The sequence below is a fragment of the Mustela lutreola genome, chromosome 3, assembly GCF_030435805.1.
Source record: "Mustela lutreola isolate mMusLut2 chromosome 3, mMusLut2.pri, whole genome shotgun sequence".
In the NCBI taxonomy this organism is placed as follows: Eukaryota; Metazoa; Chordata; class Mammalia; order Carnivora; family Mustelidae; genus Mustela; species Mustela lutreola.
The window spans coordinates 133,481,555-133,502,156 of NC_081292.1; the positions used below are offsets into that span (position 1 = coordinate 133,481,555).

The window sequence follows — 20,602 nt, forward strand, 5'->3', positions numbered from 1 at the left end:
AAAATAATTTCCTTTTCCTTTATCTTAATCATATACCTTAAGTAAAAAAGATAAAAGATCTTAAATAAAATATGCAAATCGGAATAGGTAAGCATCACTAACATCAAAAACACAAACTCCAAGTTGTTTTATATAGCCACATATTTAAATGTATCTAATTTTCAAATATAATTGCCTGATAGAAAATGCTCCAGTCTGCTAGAAATGGTGTTGTGTTACCAAAGGTCAGCTGCACACAAAAATGATGTTGCTGAGAGAAATGGCACATCTGACCTGGCACTCTTCAGGGGTGATCCACTGCACTTACATGGCTGTTAAAACTGTTAATTCTGCCAGCTGTTCTTGAGATACTCAATGACACCTGTGATTGCAGAAAATTGCTTCCTGATGGATATTGTAGGATATATATCATTTAATAGGACTCCCAGTAGCCTTGGATTTAGAGCCAACTCCATAGGCACCAGGTTACAGGATATATAATGTTTACTTTTTTTTTTTTACTGCCTATAACGTTTCTCAATAAGTTTGGAATTGTATTTATATTTAGTAGTATAGGTAACTATAAACCTATTTATGGGTTCAGTGTCAGAACTGTGAATTACAGACACTTGGGAGAGAGGAACCATCCCTTAGATTCCTTCTACATATGCTTCAGTGTCCAGCACAGTGGTATTTGCATAATTGATATGTTAATTCAATAAACATTTACCAAGACTTCTTTACATCTTCCATTTTGGAATTATTGTGGAAAGCCAATTTTGAGATTTCCAGACAGTGAGAATTTAACATATGAAAGGCATGTGCCATTACTGATCGTATTTCAAAAAGGTGGTATTAAAGTTAGAAGTGGCAATTGTTCTGTAACTGCTCACATATGTGAAGTGGAATCCAAGGGTAATAGGACTTAAAGGATTCAACTGAAGCAAAAATGGAGGGTATGAATAGGATTAGACTAGAAAAAAATTTTTTTTGGTAGATATTGCAGTGATAAAATAATTATCTTCATGAGGAAATATTGAGAAGGAGATAAAGTGACATCAAATAAATCTTCCAATATAATAGAGCATAATTCTAGTAAGTTTTTGGGGAAACTTTTTTTTTTAATTTGCTGACCTCTTTCAAACAATTAGAGTTTTTAATGCACTCTGAACTGTAACTAAACAACTACACGTTACTGACATGTTTGTTAAGATGCAAGGAAAATTCCAGATTCTTTTAGTCTGAACAACCAAGAAATGAAAAGAGCCCAGCCTTAGATTTATATACTTTTCTTATAAAAATAAGTTGTTATGCCAATATTTATCTGAAAATGGCAGCATTCAACAGCAAACTAATAAATGGAATAACCGCAGTGTCATTATGAGCTACAGTGAAACAAAACCGTAAAGTTACTTTTCCTATTTGAATAATAAATCAGATGAGTGAAAAAAACCTCAACTGTGGGGGGAGGGGAAGAGGCAAATGTAAATAAAGGATCTATATCAAAACAAAGTCCAGAAGACAAAAACCATAAATATTAGAACAATACTTCAAAAGTCAATTACTATCACAGGGTAAAACTTCTAAGAAAGCAATTCAGAAGATAAATAAACACATATGTTTAAAATCCAGAACTCTAAATACCTGATATACTTGATATACTTGGGCCCACTACACAGCCCACTTACCAGCTCCAAATATTGTTTTCCTCAGGTATTTCTAGAGGCTGTAGAAATCTACTGGGTTCATTTATTGTTACAAAAACTTTTCTCAATTGTGAAAAATTAAAATCAGTTCTTCAAACTTTAGAAAGAAAATGAAAAGTCGCTTCACTATAAAACACCATGAAAACAGTATGTTTGCCACAGTGGGAGTGTGTTTTTTTTTTTTTTTTAAAGGAAACAGAATCTGTTTCATCCCATTTCAGAACAGGTGACAAAAACTAAGTTACAGCTCTTCAGGCCAGCCACAAAACTTTAAGAAATAGAGACCAGTTTCGTACAACTTAGACACATATGTACATAACTCAACAGGCTCCTGTTTGTGCCAGCCAGTCTTAACATCATTTCCAGGGGTCAGTAATCTCTGGCCCATGAACTGAATGTGGTTTGTGGTCTGTTTGTGTATGGCCCTGAGCTAAGAATGGTTTTTGCATTCTTTTAAAGGGCTGTAAACAAAACAAAAACAGTATGTGACAACTGTATTATGGTTTACAAAGCCTAAAATCTTTACAATCTGGCCTTTTATAGAAAAAGTTTGCAGACCCTTCATTTATACCAGTGTTGTACAGAATTCAGACAGTGCAATTACAAGTCCAAGATAATGTTCATTTATTCCCACCAAGTAGTAACATCCTAAAAAGATGTCTTCTGATGTCATTTGTTAGAATTCCTTCTCTTTTTTCTTCATCTTTAACATCATTAAAGTTCATCCTATAATAATGTAAAAGTGATTGAAAGAAAAAGTATGAATTTATATTAAAATATTGATTAGTTTATAGTATTCTACCTTTTAAAAAATAACTAATGGATCACTGTATGAAATACACCTTGCCTAATTGTCACAATGGAAAAGGATATCTCTTAGTTCTTACCTGTCCATGCAGATACTACTAATTACACTTAAGTAATAATATTGGTATGTTTTTAAACTTAATTTCATTTATGATATTCTGGTTTACGTCTAATAACATTTTCTATTTCAAAGGTTTAACTTGAGATAAGAGTCATACTTTAAAACCTCTCGAGGAAGCTGACCTGGTAAAAACATCGGAAAAATATTTTTGTAAAGAAGATAAAGATTTATAACTCCCCAAACAGGATGTAAGCCCTCTGTGTTGGAGTCTGCAGTTCTAATATGGCTCTCCAAGGCCAGAGGTCTCTAGCCCTCTCCAGAATCTGGGTTGTTCTTCTTTGTCCTTCTTTCACCTTATAGGGAAAGAATACAAAACAACCTCATACATGATTTTATTAAATTCCACTCAGAAAGCACTCCAGCACTCTTTGGCCTGTTTTTAAGTATGTCCTAGGATGACAATGATTTTAAAAAGGGAAAAAAGAACAGTTCTTTCACAGAATAGCAAAGGGCTTGCACTGCCTCTTGAGTAAGAAAAATTCAAGAAGGGGCCAAGACGAATATGGTTCCAATATATCCTGACTCTACCAGAATAGATATTTTGCCTTATAAAATATTTTATGAGGCTCCAGTATATTTATTCTCAACAAGTCAATGCTTTATTTATAATTGAACAAAATTTAAATAAAGTAGTGAACTATGGCCAAAACTTGAGTTAAATGGTTTTATGTATCTAAATTTCTATGCTTATTAGTGCCTACAAGCTACATTCTGATTATCGTATTTTCCAAATTAAGAAATTTCAACTTTACTATTTTTTGAAGCTTCTACTCTACCTGTTTATTGATATAATGTACAGTAAGAATAGATAATGTTTGCCAAAGTCAGCTCTAGATTTAGTCCTTACCTTATCTCTCTTTCCATGATTTTGGAGATTTTTCAATTTTTCATATATGAAGGTAGCAATCTCTTTTGCATCTCTGGAATCTATTTGCTCTCCCCAAATATTTCTCTAAAATTAAAAACATTCCTGTTATAATCTTTAAGGTATCTATTCAAAACATGACATTTCCATTTAAGAAATTTGATTAAATATTCCTTAAAAGTTCTAAATATTTGAAACTCAAATTTCTTCAAGGAAATAATGCTGCAAAAGCAGTTAACTCATAATTTACTTAAATACAATACTGTTAGGGGAACATGAAAATAATTCATTGGAAAAAATGATATTGCTAACTCCAATTGCCTTAAAATAACTAAACTGTAAAGAAAAGACAGCCCTCACAGGATTCAAATCATTCCAATCTAATACAAATCATAGGCACAGTTAAAACCTTGGTCAACAACACTGGAAAGTACTGTATGTCTCCTGGTTCTCATTTGCTCAGAGCAGGACAGTGGCTGAAAATCAGGGAAGGGGGCAGGTCAATATATCAGGCTTGCTTTTCTTGGATCTGGTGTTATTTATTTCCTTCTTGGTGGGAACTCCACACTGTATGTTAGGATTTTGGTTTTTTTGTGTGTTCCTGCCCACCTGATTCGTACTGCTATTTACCACAATCATTATTCTGCTTTGATTTTCAAATCTGGCCTGGACGTCCACCTCTGTCTTTTGGTTTTGGACAGGGGTATTTGGGGTCCTAATGTCTTCTGGGCTTCTCCTGCCACATGGTAACATCTTTTCAAACAGCTCTTTCTATGGCCTGATTAATTCTGTGACTGCTCATTATACTGATACTTCCCTAACACCATCTGAGTGAAGACCCCTATCTATGTCATAAATTTCTCAGCTGTTCTGAGAATCAAAGTCGAGTCAATGATTCCAAAGAAATGAAGATTCAGGTACTAGTATAAGCTCCTTTACTCTCACTGAGTTCTGCTTACCCCAGGCTGTTCTTAAGACAGAATTAACCTCTTTGCCAAATCAAAATCCTTCACTGAAAAATTTAGATGACAACACTAGACTTCTGAAATTCATCATCCAATTTCATTATTTAACTCCAAAATATAATTTCTAATAAATAAACATGAAATCTTAAGCTGATGAGCTTTCTCAAAAAGTATAAAAATATTTGAAATGACTTACTTCAAATGTTTTACCAGAAAACATGAATACATAGCAAATCCTTATTTAATACATTGTCAAAAATGTCATGCTTTTACCCAGAAAGATAGCAAAAGTCATGAATACTTTCAGTTAGCAATTACATTGGTTGAAAGGTATATGCATTTATATAAATGACCATAGGGGTTATCACCTGAATTTTAAGACCCATCAGTAGATGTCTAGTTTTCTTTTTGAAGGGGAAAAAAAAACACATAGTGGCCCACAGAAGGGAGTTATAACCAAACCAAGGAACCATAAGTTTTATTTTATAGTCTAAATCACTAATTTATATTTCTCAAGATAAATGTTCTGGTACTAGTCTATTTAAAAAATATTATGAATTATGATAGTATTCTTTTAATTTTTTTTGTTTCCTGGGAAAAATAATAATAAAGGTAATATTTTTCTAAAAGTAGGAAATACAGAACTTCACAGAAAATAATTACCTTAAATCTCCACTCAGAAAACTACTACTAATATTCTAGTATGTCTCTTCAGTAGTTTCTGTAATCTAAGAGTACAAAAATTTTAAGGCAGTGGGTCATGTGAACTTTGAGACAGAAAAACCTTTTAAAATCACGTGATGCATATTTTACCGAAGCTTCTTTTCACATATACAAATGAAATGATAAAGGGAGAAAAAGCTAATAAAAACATTCAGACTAATAACAAACCTTTCCAACTTGGTCTGCTAAAGGAGAGGCACATATACGAAGGCCTTGTACGTACCTTTGTTCTTTCGTAGGGAAAAAATTTAACAGTTGGATAGGCTCTGATGCCAGCTTTCTGGCATGTTTGGGCATAAGCCTGACAGTCTACTTTTCCAGCTTTCACTTTTCCTTTAACCATCTGAAAAGAGAGAAATATGGTTTGTCATTCTCTGTGGCATAAACTATTTTGGCAACCACAAAGCAAAATAATACAAATATTTTCAAATCTTTATCACTGTCAAGGCTTAAGCTTTCATCCTTTCCATCCTGGTAAGACCCTTCCAACTTTTTACTGGCTCTTTAAACACCTGTTTACCCAGAAACACCTCTCCAAGAGCAAATAAACTCTTTATCTTATCAAGAAAAGCTCCTTCCTGGTACCCACACCCTGTCCATCACACCACAAACACCTCAGATTCTGTCCTCATCCACCTTCTTCCTTTCTCTGGTCTCACATGCTGAGGGAGCACTCTTCCTTTTGTGGAAGGCTCACAACTCTACCTAAGCCTCCAGTCCCTCTGTATCAGGCCTCTGACTTGCTCTTCAGGGTATGGTCTTTTTCATATTGAGTAACCTTCTGCTATATTCAAGATACTGTTGCATTACAAAATAAGCTAAATACAAAGGGAGTAAAACATTTTGTTGAATTATTAAAGAAAAAGGAAGCATAAAAAAAGAAAAAGATCTAGTAAGTGGAAAATAACCTCTTATTTGAAGGACAATCCAATAACTAAACTAATCTTTTATGACTCCTGGAAATCCCTTTGCTGAAGAAATTTCCATAGCTTGGGATTTTCAGCTTTTGTTTTAGGCTGGTGAAACTGGAGCTTTCTCATTCTAGTGAGTGTTTCACAGCCCATGGGCAAACCTCCCTGAAGTCAGGAAGCTAACAATCTGGATAGGCTAATGAGAAGGCTAAAAGAAACAATAAACATTCAGACTGTATTCACTTTATGCATTCAGTTAAGTTTTATGAGCATTTACTGAGTTAGACAAGACTAGTAAAACTAGCCCTCAAGAAGCTCAGTCTTATGGAGGAGACAGGTAACTAAGTATTTAACATTCATTATGTAAGTACACCAAAGGAGTACAAGATATTAAAGTGAACTGACTGAAATGGGGATAGTGAATACAGAAGTGCCAACTGAAGCTGGGTTTTGTAGGATAAGGAGGAAAAGATCCACATGACCAAGATAAGGAAAAGGCATTTTAGAGATAGGGAACAGCATGTACTTGTTCAACAAACTTGGAGTACCTCGTTGTGGCTGAACTGTAAGGTTTGGGGTAGGGACAGAGAGAAAGCCAAAGAGATAGAAAGGGTCCCATCAGAGACGTGATGGTGCAACCTAGGATGCCAGGTCAGAAAACTGGTTCACAGGAAGCCTGAGAAGGGAGTATTTCAGAAAGATGATCAGGGCAGAACTGAAGAAGGCAGACTGGCAACATGAGAGTAGCTGAAAGGTACACGAGATGTCTCGATGAGATGATGAGGGCTTGAACAGAGAGGCTAGCAGAAGAGATGGAGAGCAGATGTCAAATTTGAAAGGCATTTAAAAGACAGAACTGATAGGATCTCTGATGGCCTGCCAAGCAGCAGAGTAAAGGAAAGAAATAGGGAACAAGCAAAACTGAGGTATCTGGCTATTAGGTAGATGATGTCCTCAATCAAGACAGAGGTGTTAGCTAAAAGCGTTAATAAAGAAGGAAGAAATCTGCAAAGATTATAGTCATAGAAATGAAATGGAATTGAAAAAAAATTCACAGGAAACTTAAGAGAATTAATATTTAAAATACTTATAGCTAATCATTTAATATAGCTACTTTTAAAATAACTGTTATTTTATCTAATTATTAAAACATGTATGTGACTACAAGTTATTTAAGTAGAAAGACAAGACTTACCCTAGCTAAGAGCTCAAACTCTGGAGCAAAATTCTGGCAAGGTCCACACCAAGGAGCATAGAAATCAACCACCCAGTGATTTTTCCCTTGTGTAACTTTTTCATTGAAAGTCTGAGGCGTCAGATCTATGGATGCTTGAGGTAAGAATCTGTGGCAAGGGATCAAATTATTTTTCATTATATGAAACCAAAGGAAACATCTAAAATATAATACTGTAAAAGTTTCTAAGTAAAAAAGGCCTTCCAAGTTATCTTGGTAAATTATAATTCCTTACGAAGTAATTTAAATTGCCACAGCCTTAAGCAACTCACAATAAATGTAACTACAGACATAAGAGGAAGGTAAATAGTACTGAATCTATTTTATATGATGATGCATATTTTGATTACTCACCCTAGACCCCAAATTCTCAGGGAATAAGCATCTCTATTCCATCCATTGTAACTACTGAAAGAAGAAAATTGAAAAAAAAGTTTTAAATACTATATTCTATTATTGGATATGCTCAGAGAACCATCTCTCTGCAGCAACTGAGCAGTTTAACTTATTGACTAGATACCATTTCCCTTCTCAGATACACCTACCTATAAATGCTGCTTACATGGCTTTCCAAATAAATTTTTCTCTAGTCTAGGTGTTTTTTTGGTGCTCCAGACAGCCCCGAAGTCTAACTGCCTGCTGGACAGCTCCTATAGATGCATGGGAATGGTAACACTCCAAATGTCTAAGACTTCAGTTTAGAACCTTTATTCTGGTCATTATGTCTGTCAAATTCCTACCCACTTTTTAAGACCCATGTCAAAAGCCACCTCTTAAATGCAGCCTTTCATGATTTCCTCTCATAGCTGTGATCCTTCCCTCCTTTGCAATCCATGGTTCAGTTTTACTTTTTACATAATGTTCTTTATATTCTGCCTTACATTTGAGTTTTCTACCCCAAATGCCATGTGGTGTTACAGAAACAGAATGGGCATTGACACAGACTGGGCTGAATCTTCAACTATAAACCTTAGCAGCTGTGTGACTTGACAAAATTATTTAAGGTGTGTTAATCAGTTTACTTATCTGTAATAGGAGGAAAGGCAAGAATTCTTATTTCTCAGGGTCTACGGGAGGACTAGTGGGAATAACATGAACAAAAGGATCTAGTATAACACCTGAAACCAAAAACTAACTTACTAAATGTTAGTACTTCCTCCGTTTATCTTTTTCTATAATGGCGTGCCAGCTTCGTAAACACTGAGATCATTCAATTCTTTTTTCATCTTCAGAGGTTCTCATTAGCACATCATCTTAAAACATGGGAGGCTCCCAAAAAATATTTGTTGGGTTAACGTCTATTTAATTAAGATAATTTTTTTTTTAAAGAAGCTTATTTATTTAAGTAATCTCTATACCCAACATGCAGCTGGAATGCATGACCATAAGATCAAGAGTCACATGTTCTTCTGACTGAACCAGCCAGGCACCCCTAAGATAACTTTAAAATTTTAACTGTTTAAAAAAATGTTATAATAAATGTCTTTACATTTTAGGCAACACTTACTGATACTGATAAGCTTTATTTGATTTTTGGGGGAAAAATCTTATCTCAGGGTATCTCCGAACATTTTCTTGGGCACAAAAAGAATGATACTGTTGGCAGTCTATACTGCCCACATTAATCAGTCCAGTTAATGTCTATAAAAGAGAAAGAGAGAAGATAAACAGATCAAAGTGATTAGAATAAAATTAGAATTAGAATAAAATATAACTTTATGTTTATAATAGAGAAATTATCACTGTGAGATGATTATTATTTTTCAGTGACTAGAACACTTACAGTAATGAACTGAGAATGTAATGCTGTAGTTAAGACCCTACTACAATTATTGCAGATTAAACAACAGATTTCATTCATGTTCTATGTGGGGGGAAATTAGATATTTATAAAATTAAGTGTTAGAAACAAGGAACTAATGAAGTTCCTTGCAATGGTATTTCAGTTCTTTTTCAAATAGAGACCTGCATTGCAACACATTGAAATCATGCCCAAATTTTAAAATTTTACTGAAAATCTTAAATGTGAAGATACTAGAAATCACTTTTACCTGTTTGGTTTGTTCACTTTTTCTTAGAAATATAAAATAGAGATTTCATCTTCCATTCTCTTATTTAGTAACTTTCTTCCAATCCTTCATAACACTATGTCTATTTGTATGGAAAATAAAGGGATTTGGGGGTTGACTTTGGCAAAAATTTGGCCAGATACGTACCAAACAAGTGACACAGAAAAAAAAAAAAGGTATCTATACCATTCACCCAACCAGACAGAAAGAGAGTTGAAATCTAACTGGTATAATCAGAACTGTTCTAAGTGATAATCTAGATAGAGGTGGGTTCATCTCAGTTTCAAAACAGTTTTGTTAAATACACATTCATGCTATATGTTAAGATTTTTTAAGAAACTACTATACCCGGGCCATTCTTTTCCATTCTGGCATTAGGACTTGACAGGGATGACACCAAGGAGAATAGAAATCAACCATCCAGACTTCGTCCTGTTTTCTCTGTTTAACTAGTTCGTTGAAAGTGGTGGGTGTCAGGGTGATCACTGAAGGATTCATAAGATCCTAAAGAGAATATAACTTTCATTATAACAATATAAAAAAGTGTTCACATATTCTTGGCAAACTGTTGTCACTTAGAAAAGTTCCTGTTTCTGAATAATAAAAAGATACTTATGGATGTTTAAAAGATAATCGACAGTGAATTATTTTAAAAAGGAAGGAATTATTCCCAGTTAAGTTTAGACTTTGCCCATTAGCCTTCTTAATTCAAGGTTTATTATAATTTTTTCTTACTTCTATGTATCATTAAAATCATCTTAGTAGAGAACAGAGGCAACTTTACTTAAGGTGACATTAGATGGGACAAAAAGTTCTAAGAGGTGCCCAGATAGCTACACAGGCCAAATAGTCTTGTTCCAGAACCAATGATTGGTTTGGAAACGATCCTTTAATCATTAATGAAAAGCCCATTACTCTATTTTCCTGACAGTCTGATTGGAGATACTGCTCAACCTCCCTAAACGCTCACTTGCTCCAAATGCTGTCTTAATACAGCTTCAGTCTACCATGATAGGGTAATACTAACAAAAATGTTAGCTTCACAGGGGAAATAATAAAAAACAAAACAGCACAAAACCAAAAACCAGTTAAAAATAATTTACCTCAGTAAATTACAATACTATAAATTAAAATACCTCTATGAATTCCAAGATCTGTTCAGCAGAGTGATGTCCTTCATATTCATGAACATTGGACTGGTTGAAAACCACTGTTGTTGGATAAGCCTGAATGTTATACTGTTAGGAATAAGAATACAAACTAAAGATTTTATGCATTTTACCTCTTGGTTGCAAATTTATAACCAAATTGCTTTTAAGTAGCAACAGTAACATTTAAAAAACCCATTGCTAAACTGCTGGTGACTGAAAAATTTTAGCCTGGCCAAATTTGGCAAAGAAATGGATTCACAGTTGCACTGATAAATGACCCTTTTTTATAGGTAGTCCATTAGCCATAAAATCCATGGGCAATGAAACATTGAGAAGTGCGCAAAGCCATAATATGGCTGATTATGAGTGTGGGCCCTTTTGACTCTCTTGAAGCAAGATGGATAATACATTCTTGGGACATGAGTCATAATTCCTTAAGTTAAAATATGGTTGTGTATGCATTATTCTTTCTTTATCCTTGCTACTTCGTTTCCTTTATTTTCTTCTACTACTAGACAAATTGGAGCATTATTGTGGTTTCAAAGACTCAAGTCAGAGATTAGCCTTCTCTTTACAGCATTATCCATCTTGCTTCAAGAGAGTCAAAAGGGCCCATGCTCCTAATTAGCCATATTATGGCTATGCTGTGTGAATTCTCTGTAGCTGATCTTTGCATCCTTAAAGTTGACAAGCACTCAGCAGCAAACTGGAATGTTTGATTAGGATTCAAAAAACTCAGTAGGTATGACTGTTTAGCATATGTTGGACATCTTTTTAGCACTGAAATATGCAGTTTCTCTTCTTAAAAGCTTTTATTTATTTATCTGAGAGAGAATCTGAAGCAGATTCCATGCCAAGCACAGAGCCTGACATGGGACTCAATCCCATGATCACGAGATCACAACTTGCGCAGAAACCAAAACTCTTGAGGCTTAATTGACTGGGTCACCCTGGTGCCCCTTAAATAAGTAGTTTCTAATCTATTCTGTATAACAACTCTATTCAGAAGCTAAAATTACCACATCAACTTTACAGACAAGAAAACGGAGGTATTGAGAGGCTATGTGACTTGGTCAAGCTCTACCAATTAGTGAGTAATGACTCCTGGCCTCTATTCCAGGTGAAGCTGACACCACAGTTTTAAAATCTTATGTTTTACTCAATTATCTCAAGGATATTTAATAGTTTTGATAAAAAGTAGAAAAACTAGAAGAATTCAAATTAAGGTAATCATTATTTATCACATGGTTTGTATCTTGCTTAAGAACTTTTCAATGTCACATATAAGATGTTCAAAACCAAAGATCTTACATTAGTTTTTAGTTAAATGAAATTTCAAACAGAATGAAGAGGGAAATCACCTGACAAATACCCAGATATCCCTTCTCAATATTTAAATTTAACTTCTTTGTCACCCTGGCAGATTGCTTAAATTCTGTTTTTTGATCACATTTCCTTTCTTCCCTGAAAGTAAGAGCAATCAATATCCTCAAATAAGTATATATCCAATCCACAAATGTTTTGATACTTTTGTGACATGCGTAAGTATCCCTGGGTAATATAGTGAAATGCTGAAGCATTAAAAATTTTTCTGTAATTCTATCATACTCTGTAAGGTATTCTGCAGCTTGCTTTTGTCATCTTACAATGCATTTTTGAGACTTACCCATGCTGGTAAAGATAGATTTAGTTTTAAATGCTCTATGGTATTCCATTACATGACTGGATCATTTATCGATATACTTGCTATTACCAGATTTCAAAATTTTTGTTAATTTGTTTATAGATTAATTTGATGGATTGTTGTAATTTGTACTTTCTTGATGGTCAGTGAAGTGCAAGATTTTTTATGTTTGTTGGATTTTTCTAAAAAGTCTCAACTTTCTCATCTACTTAAACTCACTTGTAGTCAAATATTTTGGCAGTAAGGTTTTCTGTCAGTTACATGTGCTATAGTTTTTGGCAATAGTTTTATCATTTAATGTAGTCAAAATCATTCACATTTTTACCTTGTGTGTGTGGACTGAGAAATTCTTCCTCACACAGATGACATAAAGATTTCACTCTACATTTACTTGTTTTTAAAACCTATCATTTTATTTTCCTTCCTTCTCCTCCATTTTTCTTTTTCTTTTCCAAGTTGGCTTTTATAGAATATTTAAAATACACATGCAGGCAGACAGCAATACATTTGCATATACTCTTGTAGCTATAATAATCTTCCACGCATGCGCACACTTACTTCATTTATACTCCCTCCCAACTCTATTCCTATACCAATATTATTTTATTTTATTTTATTTTATTTTATTTTATTTCTTAAAGATTTCACTTGCTTATTTATTTGACAGAGAGAGAGAGTGACAGACAGACAGACAGTGAGAGGGGGAACATAAGCAGAGGGTGAGAGATGGAGAAGCAGGCTTCCCGCCGAGCAGGGAGCCTCATGTCAGGCTTGATCCCAGGACCCTGGGATCAATGACCTGAGCTGAAGGCAGACGTTTAACAACTGAACCACCCCAGCACCCCCACCGATATTATTTTAAAGCAAATTCCAGATGATTTATCGTTTCATCCATATTTCAGTATATTTAAAATATAAGAACTTTCCTTCAAGTGTATATACACACTTACATAAAATATAAGGACTTTCCTCCAAGTGTAACTACACTGTCATTTTTAGACCTAAAAATGAACAATTCCTGTTAATTTTCAGATACCCTGTCAGTGCTCAAATTTCCCTAACTACCGGTTGCTCATTTTTTTGCAGTTGGTTTGGCATCCAAATGAGACCACAACATTGCATTTGAGTGATATGTCTTTTGAATTTCTTTCATCTCTTTTCCCACCTTTCAGTGTATCTGACCAATAAATTAGGTATTTGTCCTGTAAGATCCTCTACATGCTGGCACTTACAGATTTCATGCCCACGGTTTCATTTAATGTTTCTCTAACTGATTCCCTACACACGGAGAGATCTCAAAGTGTGATTTGATTTAGGTCTCAGAGACTTGTTCCAAGAATATTTTATAGATGGCATATACTTTCATGACAAGATATATAGTTTCTAGGTATTCCTGGAACTGAAAAATGAACATTAATTAACCTAAGAAAATATTTTATTATAAACAAAGGTTCAAAAATCTTGTTCATTTTTAAAATTTCCATCTACTAAGAAAACAATTATGAGGAAAACCTGAGAATCAAACTACAGACTGCCAAAAGGCAATATTGCATCAAAAATTATAAAGATTTTAAATAATAGAAAAATCATATATTTTATCACATAAACTAAATATTTTCCTATGTTTGATAAATAAGACCATATCCACATTCAACTCTTTATGTTGTCTATTCATGTTTTAATCCAATCATAATTTTATATCATTTTTTGAAATATTTATTACTCCTCTAAATATAGATGCACATTTTAAGTTACACTGACAAAGGTCTCTATTTCAAAACTATTTTACAATAGTGTTAATTAGAACAAGTATTTTATACGTACCATGTTACAGAGTCCCTCATGAACTGTACAATCTAGTGTACCAAACTTAAGCTGACCGTAAAGATGCTTTGATGCTTTTCGTAACTCTGGCAATAAAGCTCGACATGGTGGACACCACTATGAAAGAAAAAATATAAGCACAGAGTTACAGGGAACAAAAAAGCCACATTTCTGCAACAAGCAATATATACTAAGTAAGACAAACCATACTTAGTGGCAATCTTTTGTGTGCCTGCCTGTGCATTTAATTCTTGGAGGGGCAAGTGCATCCCTGCCTCCTTGGAAGCAGTATCTGATAGGAGCCAAAGTGAGTAACACAATTTTGGTATTCATGGCTCAAGACTATCTAGAAAAAGTCTTTTTGCTATGATAAGAGAAAATCTGACAACACTGAAACTGACAGATAAAAATTACTTACTGGGGCAAAAAAATCAACGAGCCACGGTTCCTTGTCATTGGCAGGAAAATTTTGAGGTCCAAGTGTGGTAACATGAGAATTAACACTTTCTTTGGCAAAGGCAAGTATATCATATAGAATCTTCTTTCCTTTGAAATTGAATAAAAGAAAAATTAAAATCCACATTCTTCCTTTCTACCCATATAAACATTTCAAAGTTTTTATACTTAATATATTAAAGAAATGAAGATAAACTTATTGAACCCACTGATTTTGGTGAGGGTCTAGTGTTCTTTATACTATACGTAAACAGGTTTGCTCTGCCAGGAGTACCTTTCTTATATGCTTCTGTTTCTTGGAGGACCTATCTTTCCAATATTTCTTTATCCTCAGAGGCAGAGTAACCACTTCTTGCAGTATTTGTGTTCTTTATGCTTACCTGAACTATTACTGTGGCCCAACTACTAAATCTGCTTCTTCAAACTCAACTTCCCTTATGAATTCAAAACCTGTATTACCAACTACCCAGTGAAAGTATTCACATGGATGTCATACAAACATTTCAAATATATTAAAACTGAAATTGAGTTATTTTCCCCAGGACTTGCTCCTTTTCTCACCTTCCCTATCTTGGCAATGACATAATTATCCACTAGGTGGATGAACAGAGTGAGAACTAAAAAAGAAATAAATAAAATATATAAAAAATGAGTCAGAGGCCAAAGAATACAGTAACTGACACTAAAAACACATGGGAGGGAATCAACAGATTAGAAACAGCATAATGGACCAGGAATATGGAAGACAGAGTTGAGAAAATCCCCCAGGCTGAAAAGCAAAAAGAAAAGAATAAAAAACCAGTACAGGTTAGGTTAACGGACCTCTAGGACAGCATCAAGCATACTAATTATAGAGGTTTCAGAAAGAGAAGAAAGAGACTAAAAGGCAGAAAACTTACTTGAGGAAATCAGAGTTGGAAAACTTCCCTACCAGGGGAAGGAAGCAGATACACAAATTTAGGAAGCACAGAGAAAACCAAACAAGAAGAATTCAAGTAAATTCAAACCCAGACACATTTTTAAAATGTCAAAACTACAGAGAAACAGAAAATCTTAAAAGCAGCAAGAGCCATGCCAATAGTATATAGCAGGGTACCCCCATATGATTATAAGCTGATTTTTTCACCAAAAATATAGCAGGCCAGAAGGGAGTGATATAATATATTCAAACTGTTGAAAGGAAAAACTCTACAACCAAGAACACCCCATCCAACAAAGTTATCATTCAGAATCAAAGGAGAGAGTTTCCCAGGCAAACAAAAGTTCAAGGAGTTCATCATCTACACCAGCCTTAAATGTTACAGAAGCTTCTTTAAGTAGAAAAGAAATGGCCATAGTTAAAAGAATGTTATGAAAAAAAAAATCACTGGTAATGGCAAACATTAGTAAACATGCAGAAAAGGCAGTGGATTGATCACTTTTAAGGCTAGTACCAAGGTTAAAGAGAAAAAGTAGTAAAACTTGTATCTACAATAATTAGTTATGGGATACACAAAAGATGTAAAATAGGATGCCAAATAAAAGTCAGCAGGGAGAGTAAAATGTAGTGCTTTTAAAATGCATTCAGGGGGCGCCTAGGTGGCTCAGTGGGTTAAAGCTTCTGCCTCTGGCTCAGGTCACGATCCCAGGGTCTTGGGATCGAGCCAAGCATCAGGCTCTCTGCTTGGCAGGGAGCCTGCCTCCCCCTCCCTCTGTGCCTGCCTCTCTGCCTACTTGTGATCGCTGTCAAATAAATAAAATCTTTAAAAAAATAAAATAAAATGCATTCAAACCTAAGTGACAATCAATTACTATACACATAGGTTGTTACATATGATCCTAATGGTAACCAAAAACCTAGAACAGATGCACAAAGAAAGTAAAAGAAATGCAAATATAACACTAAAGAAAGTCGTCAAATCACAAGAGAAGAAAGGAACAGAGAAGAACTACAAAACAGGCAGAAAATAATGAAGAAAATGTCAATACATACCAATTATCTGTAAATACTATAAATGTAAATGGACCAAATGCTCCAAACAAAGGACACATGGTGGCTGAATGGATAACAAAAGCAAACAAAACAAACCCCCCTCTATAGGCTACTTATAAAAGCCTTACTTCGGATGTAAGGACATACAAAGACAAAGTGAAGGGATGAGAAAAGATATTCCATGCAAATGGAAACAGTAAGAAAAATAGACTAGCAGCACTTATAACAGACAAAATAGACTTTACAACAAAGACTGTAATAAGAGACAAAGAAGAACATTTCATAATGATAAAGAGATCAATTCAACAAGAGGAAATAATTATAAATATCTATAAACATCAACATAGGAATATCTAATATGTAGAACAAGTATTAACTGATATAATGGGAGAAAGTGACAGCAATACAGTAACAATAAAGGACTTTAACACATCACATACATCAATGGATGACAAATCATGCAGACAGAAAATCAATAAGAAAACAGTAAACTTCAATGACATATTAGACCAGTTTGATATTACAGATATATACAGAACATTTCTTTCAAAAACAGAATACATGTTATTTTCAAGGGCACACGGAACACTCTCCAAGAGATTCATGTTAGGCCACAAAACAAGTCTCAATAAATTTAAGAAAAATGAAATCATACCAAGTATTTTTTCTGACCCAATGGTATAAAATTAGAAATTAAAACTAAACAAAACTGAAAAAAAAAAAAAAAAAACCCAACCCCCCACAAACACATATACGTAGAGGCTAAACATGTACCTAACAACCAACGAATCAAAGAAGAAATGAAAGAAAGAGACAAAAAAATACCTTATATGACAAATAAAAATAAAACACAATGTTCAAAAATCTTCGGGACCTACCAAAAGCAGTTTTAAGATGCAAGTTTAGGAGCATCTGGGTGGCTCAGTGGGTTAAGTGTCTACCTTCAGCTGAGATCATCATCACAGGGTTGCTGGATTGAGCCCAGCATCTGGCTTCAGTTGTACTGAACAGGAAGTCTGCTTCTCCCTCTGCCCCCTCTCGTATTCTCTCTCTCCCTCCCTTACCCTCTCTCTCAAAAAAAAAAAAAAAAAAAAAAAAAAAAAGCAGCAGCAAGTTTATAGAAATACAGGCATAAGAAAACAAGAAAAATCTTCCTCAGAAAAAATTTCTTCAGGAAACAAGAAAAATCTCAATCTAACCTTACATATCCTTACATATTAAAGAACTAGAAAAAGAACAAATAAATGACTCTCTGCTCAAAAACTAATAGAACAAATCAACTCAGTAAAGTAAAAGGACACAAAATTAATATACAAAAATTTGTTTTTTTTTTCATTTCCTTTTTTTTTTTTTGAGGGCAGGGAGGGCTGCCTGCAAGACATGGCTGAAGAAACAGAAGAGGACAGAAATAAATACAGTCCTCATAGACTGGAAGGATTAATGTTATTAAAATGTTAAGCATCTGCGTTCGGCTCATGTCATGATCCCAGATCCTGGGATCAAGCCTAGCACTGGGTTCCCTGCTCAGCAGGAAGCCGGTTTCTCCCTCTCCCACTCCCTCTGTTTGTGTTCCCTCTCTTGCTGTGTCTCTCTGTCAAGTAAATAAACAAAATATTAAAAAAAAAGTCTATACGATCTCTAAAAATCTACATGTTCAATTCAATCTCTATCAAAACATCAGTGGCATTTTTTTACAGAATTAGGACAAATTACCTTAAAATTTGTATGGAACCACAAAAGACCATGAAGAAATCAAAGCAATCATGAAAAAAGAGAACAAAGCCACAGGTATCGTGCTCTCTGATTTCAAGATATACTATTAAAGCTATAATAATCAAAACATTATGGTATTGGCACAAAAAAACAGACAGATATATCAATGGAACAGAACAGAGAGCCAGAATAAAGAGAAACAAATCCATACTTATACAGTCAATCTGTGACAAAGGAGATAAAAACATAAAATGGAGAAAGACTTCAATAAACGGTATTGGGAAAACTAGAGCTACATGCACAAGAATGAAACTGGACCACTTTCTTATACCATATGCAAAAATCAATTTAAAATATATTACAGACCTAAATATAAGACCTGAAGCCGTAAGACTCCTAAAACAAAACACAGGCAGAAGACTCTTGGACAACTGTCTTACCAATATCTAGAAAACAAAATGAATGAAGAAGCAAAACAAAATAGAAGAGACTCATGAGAATAAACTGGTGATTGCCAGAGGAGAGGGAGGTGGGAAGAGGGTGAAATAGTTAAAGGGGATTAAGAGGTACAAACTTCCAGTTACAAATAAACAAGTCACAGGGGTGTAAAGTATAGCACAGAGAACTAGTCAAAAATAATTTAACAACTTTATATGGTGACAGATATTAACTAAACATCATGGTGATTATTCTGCAATGTAAATATAAAAGGGAGTTACTATATAATACACCAGAAACTAAAACTGTATTCCAATTATACTTAATGAAAAAAAACTTAAAAATACTTAGAGAAATCAGCAAAGTCAAGGCAGAAAAATGACGTGAGACTGTCAATTTTACCAAAGGATCGTAAGAGAGTAAATGAAGGAGATGATGAACTGGAAATAAGGCAGCATACATGGGACTGAGAAGGAATTGGAATTATTTCAGAGATAAAGAAGAATAGAACTCCATTATTAAAATGTGGTCATTTTTAGCACTTTCAGGAGACAGTACAGTTTAGTGCTGCTATAATCCTAGGCTCTGGAGTAAGACATATTTGGGTACAAAATCTACCTTGACTAGTTACTAGTTGTTGATCATAGGCAAATAATTATCCCGAGCCACTGTTTTCTCCCTTGGTGGGCTGTTGTGAAGATAAAAACAGAAAGGGAAAAGTATGTGAAGCCTTTGGAAAAACATCTGACTTGTAAAAAGTACTAAATAAACAGGAGTTACTGTTAGGTTCATCTTGCCGAGACTTTGCTCACACAGCTCCTTCAGCTTAGCCTCACTTCTTGCTTTTCTGTATTTGCTTTGAGAAACTGAGCATTCAAATGTTATCTCAACTCAAATATCATCTCTAGATCTATACTAAACATAAGTCTTTTGATCTGATCTTATAATTTATACATACTGGCCATTACAATGTTTTTCCTACTTTTCTTACAATTTCCTGTCAACTACACCAGATGATATTTTAAATTTTTTTCTTTTAAACATTTTTTTAATTCATTCATGAGGGACAGAGAGGGGCAGAGGAAGAAGGAGACTCCCCGCTGAGCAGGGAGCCTGATGCAGGACTTGATCCCAGGACCCCAGGATCATGACCTGAGCTGAAGGCAGATACAACCAACTGAGCCACCCAGGAGCTCTGGTACTTCAAATTTCTTGAGAGAACTTTGCATTCCTAGCATATAACATCATTCAGTATCTGTTTTTCACTTAGCTGTGTTACAGTTAGTAGTATTTCTTTCTTTTGTACATTTGACCTTTTTCAGGACAGGGACTATGAGGTAGCCCAAATCCTCATAATTGCAACTGTACCTACATGAATGCAGAACTAAAGTCCCACACAAGCTGAAATGTAAAAATGTAATTATAAATTCAAGAGAGATAAAAATAGCCATAGAAATATTTAACAGTCTAGCGGGAAGAAAAATCTGGAAAATGCCCATGGTTAAAATACCACTTCGGCACACTAGAAATGGAAACTATAGGTATTGCTTACTTTTGTTAATAAGACCCCTAAATTTTGAACTAATCTGACAATGTCACCAGCATTCTTGCTGAAACACTAATCAAAATAGTGAGCAGAAAAAAAGTTAATTATTTTAAAAAGAGAGTAAAATAACTAAATATAATTCAAAAAATCTTTCTCCAAAAGAAACCTATTTACTAATAAAAGTAAAGTTATTTACAGTAAGTATATTCATATAAAATACGGTAAAAAGAACCACAGAAGATCCCAAGTAGCCAACGTGATCTTGAAAAGGAAGAACAAATCTAGATATCATGGTCCCTGATTTCAAGATATAGGACAAAGCTATATAGTAAACATGACAGTATGCAATGGCACAAAGACAGACACTTAGGCCAATGGGACAGAATAGAGACCGCCAAAATAAACCCATGCTTACACCGTCAGTTATCTTTGACAAAG

The 20,602-nt window shown here is 34.4% G+C and overlaps 1 protein-coding gene across 2 annotated transcripts in view; it reads right to left on the minus strand.

Annotated features, from left to right (window-relative positions):
- Nucleotides 1–482: 482 nt before the first annotated feature.
- DNAJC10 (DnaJ heat shock protein family (Hsp40) member C10) overlaps nucleotides 483–20,602 on the minus strand; it is a 54,074-nt gene continuing 33,954 nt past the window's right edge. For both annotated transcript variants that reach the window (XM_059166849.1, XM_059166850.1), the window contains exons 14-23: nucleotides 14,458–14,585; nucleotides 14,040–14,156; nucleotides 10,517–10,618; nucleotides 9,729–9,884; nucleotides 8,819–8,952; nucleotides 7,666–7,719; nucleotides 7,273–7,420; nucleotides 5,390–5,509; nucleotides 3,461–3,565; nucleotides 483–2,411 (exon numbers count right to left, since the gene is read on the minus strand). In XM_059166849.1, coding sequence (XP_059022832.1) covers nucleotides 2,400–2,411; nucleotides 3,461–3,565; nucleotides 5,390–5,509; nucleotides 7,273–7,420; nucleotides 7,666–7,719; nucleotides 8,819–8,952; nucleotides 9,729–9,884; nucleotides 10,517–10,618; nucleotides 14,040–14,156; nucleotides 14,458–14,585 — 1,076 coding nt within the window. In that variant the 3' untranslated portion in view covers nucleotides 483–2,399. The remainder of the gene's footprint in view (nucleotides 2,412–3,460; nucleotides 3,566–5,389; nucleotides 5,510–7,272; nucleotides 7,421–7,665; nucleotides 7,720–8,818; nucleotides 8,953–9,728; nucleotides 9,885–10,516; nucleotides 10,619–14,039; nucleotides 14,157–14,457; nucleotides 14,586–20,602) is intronic.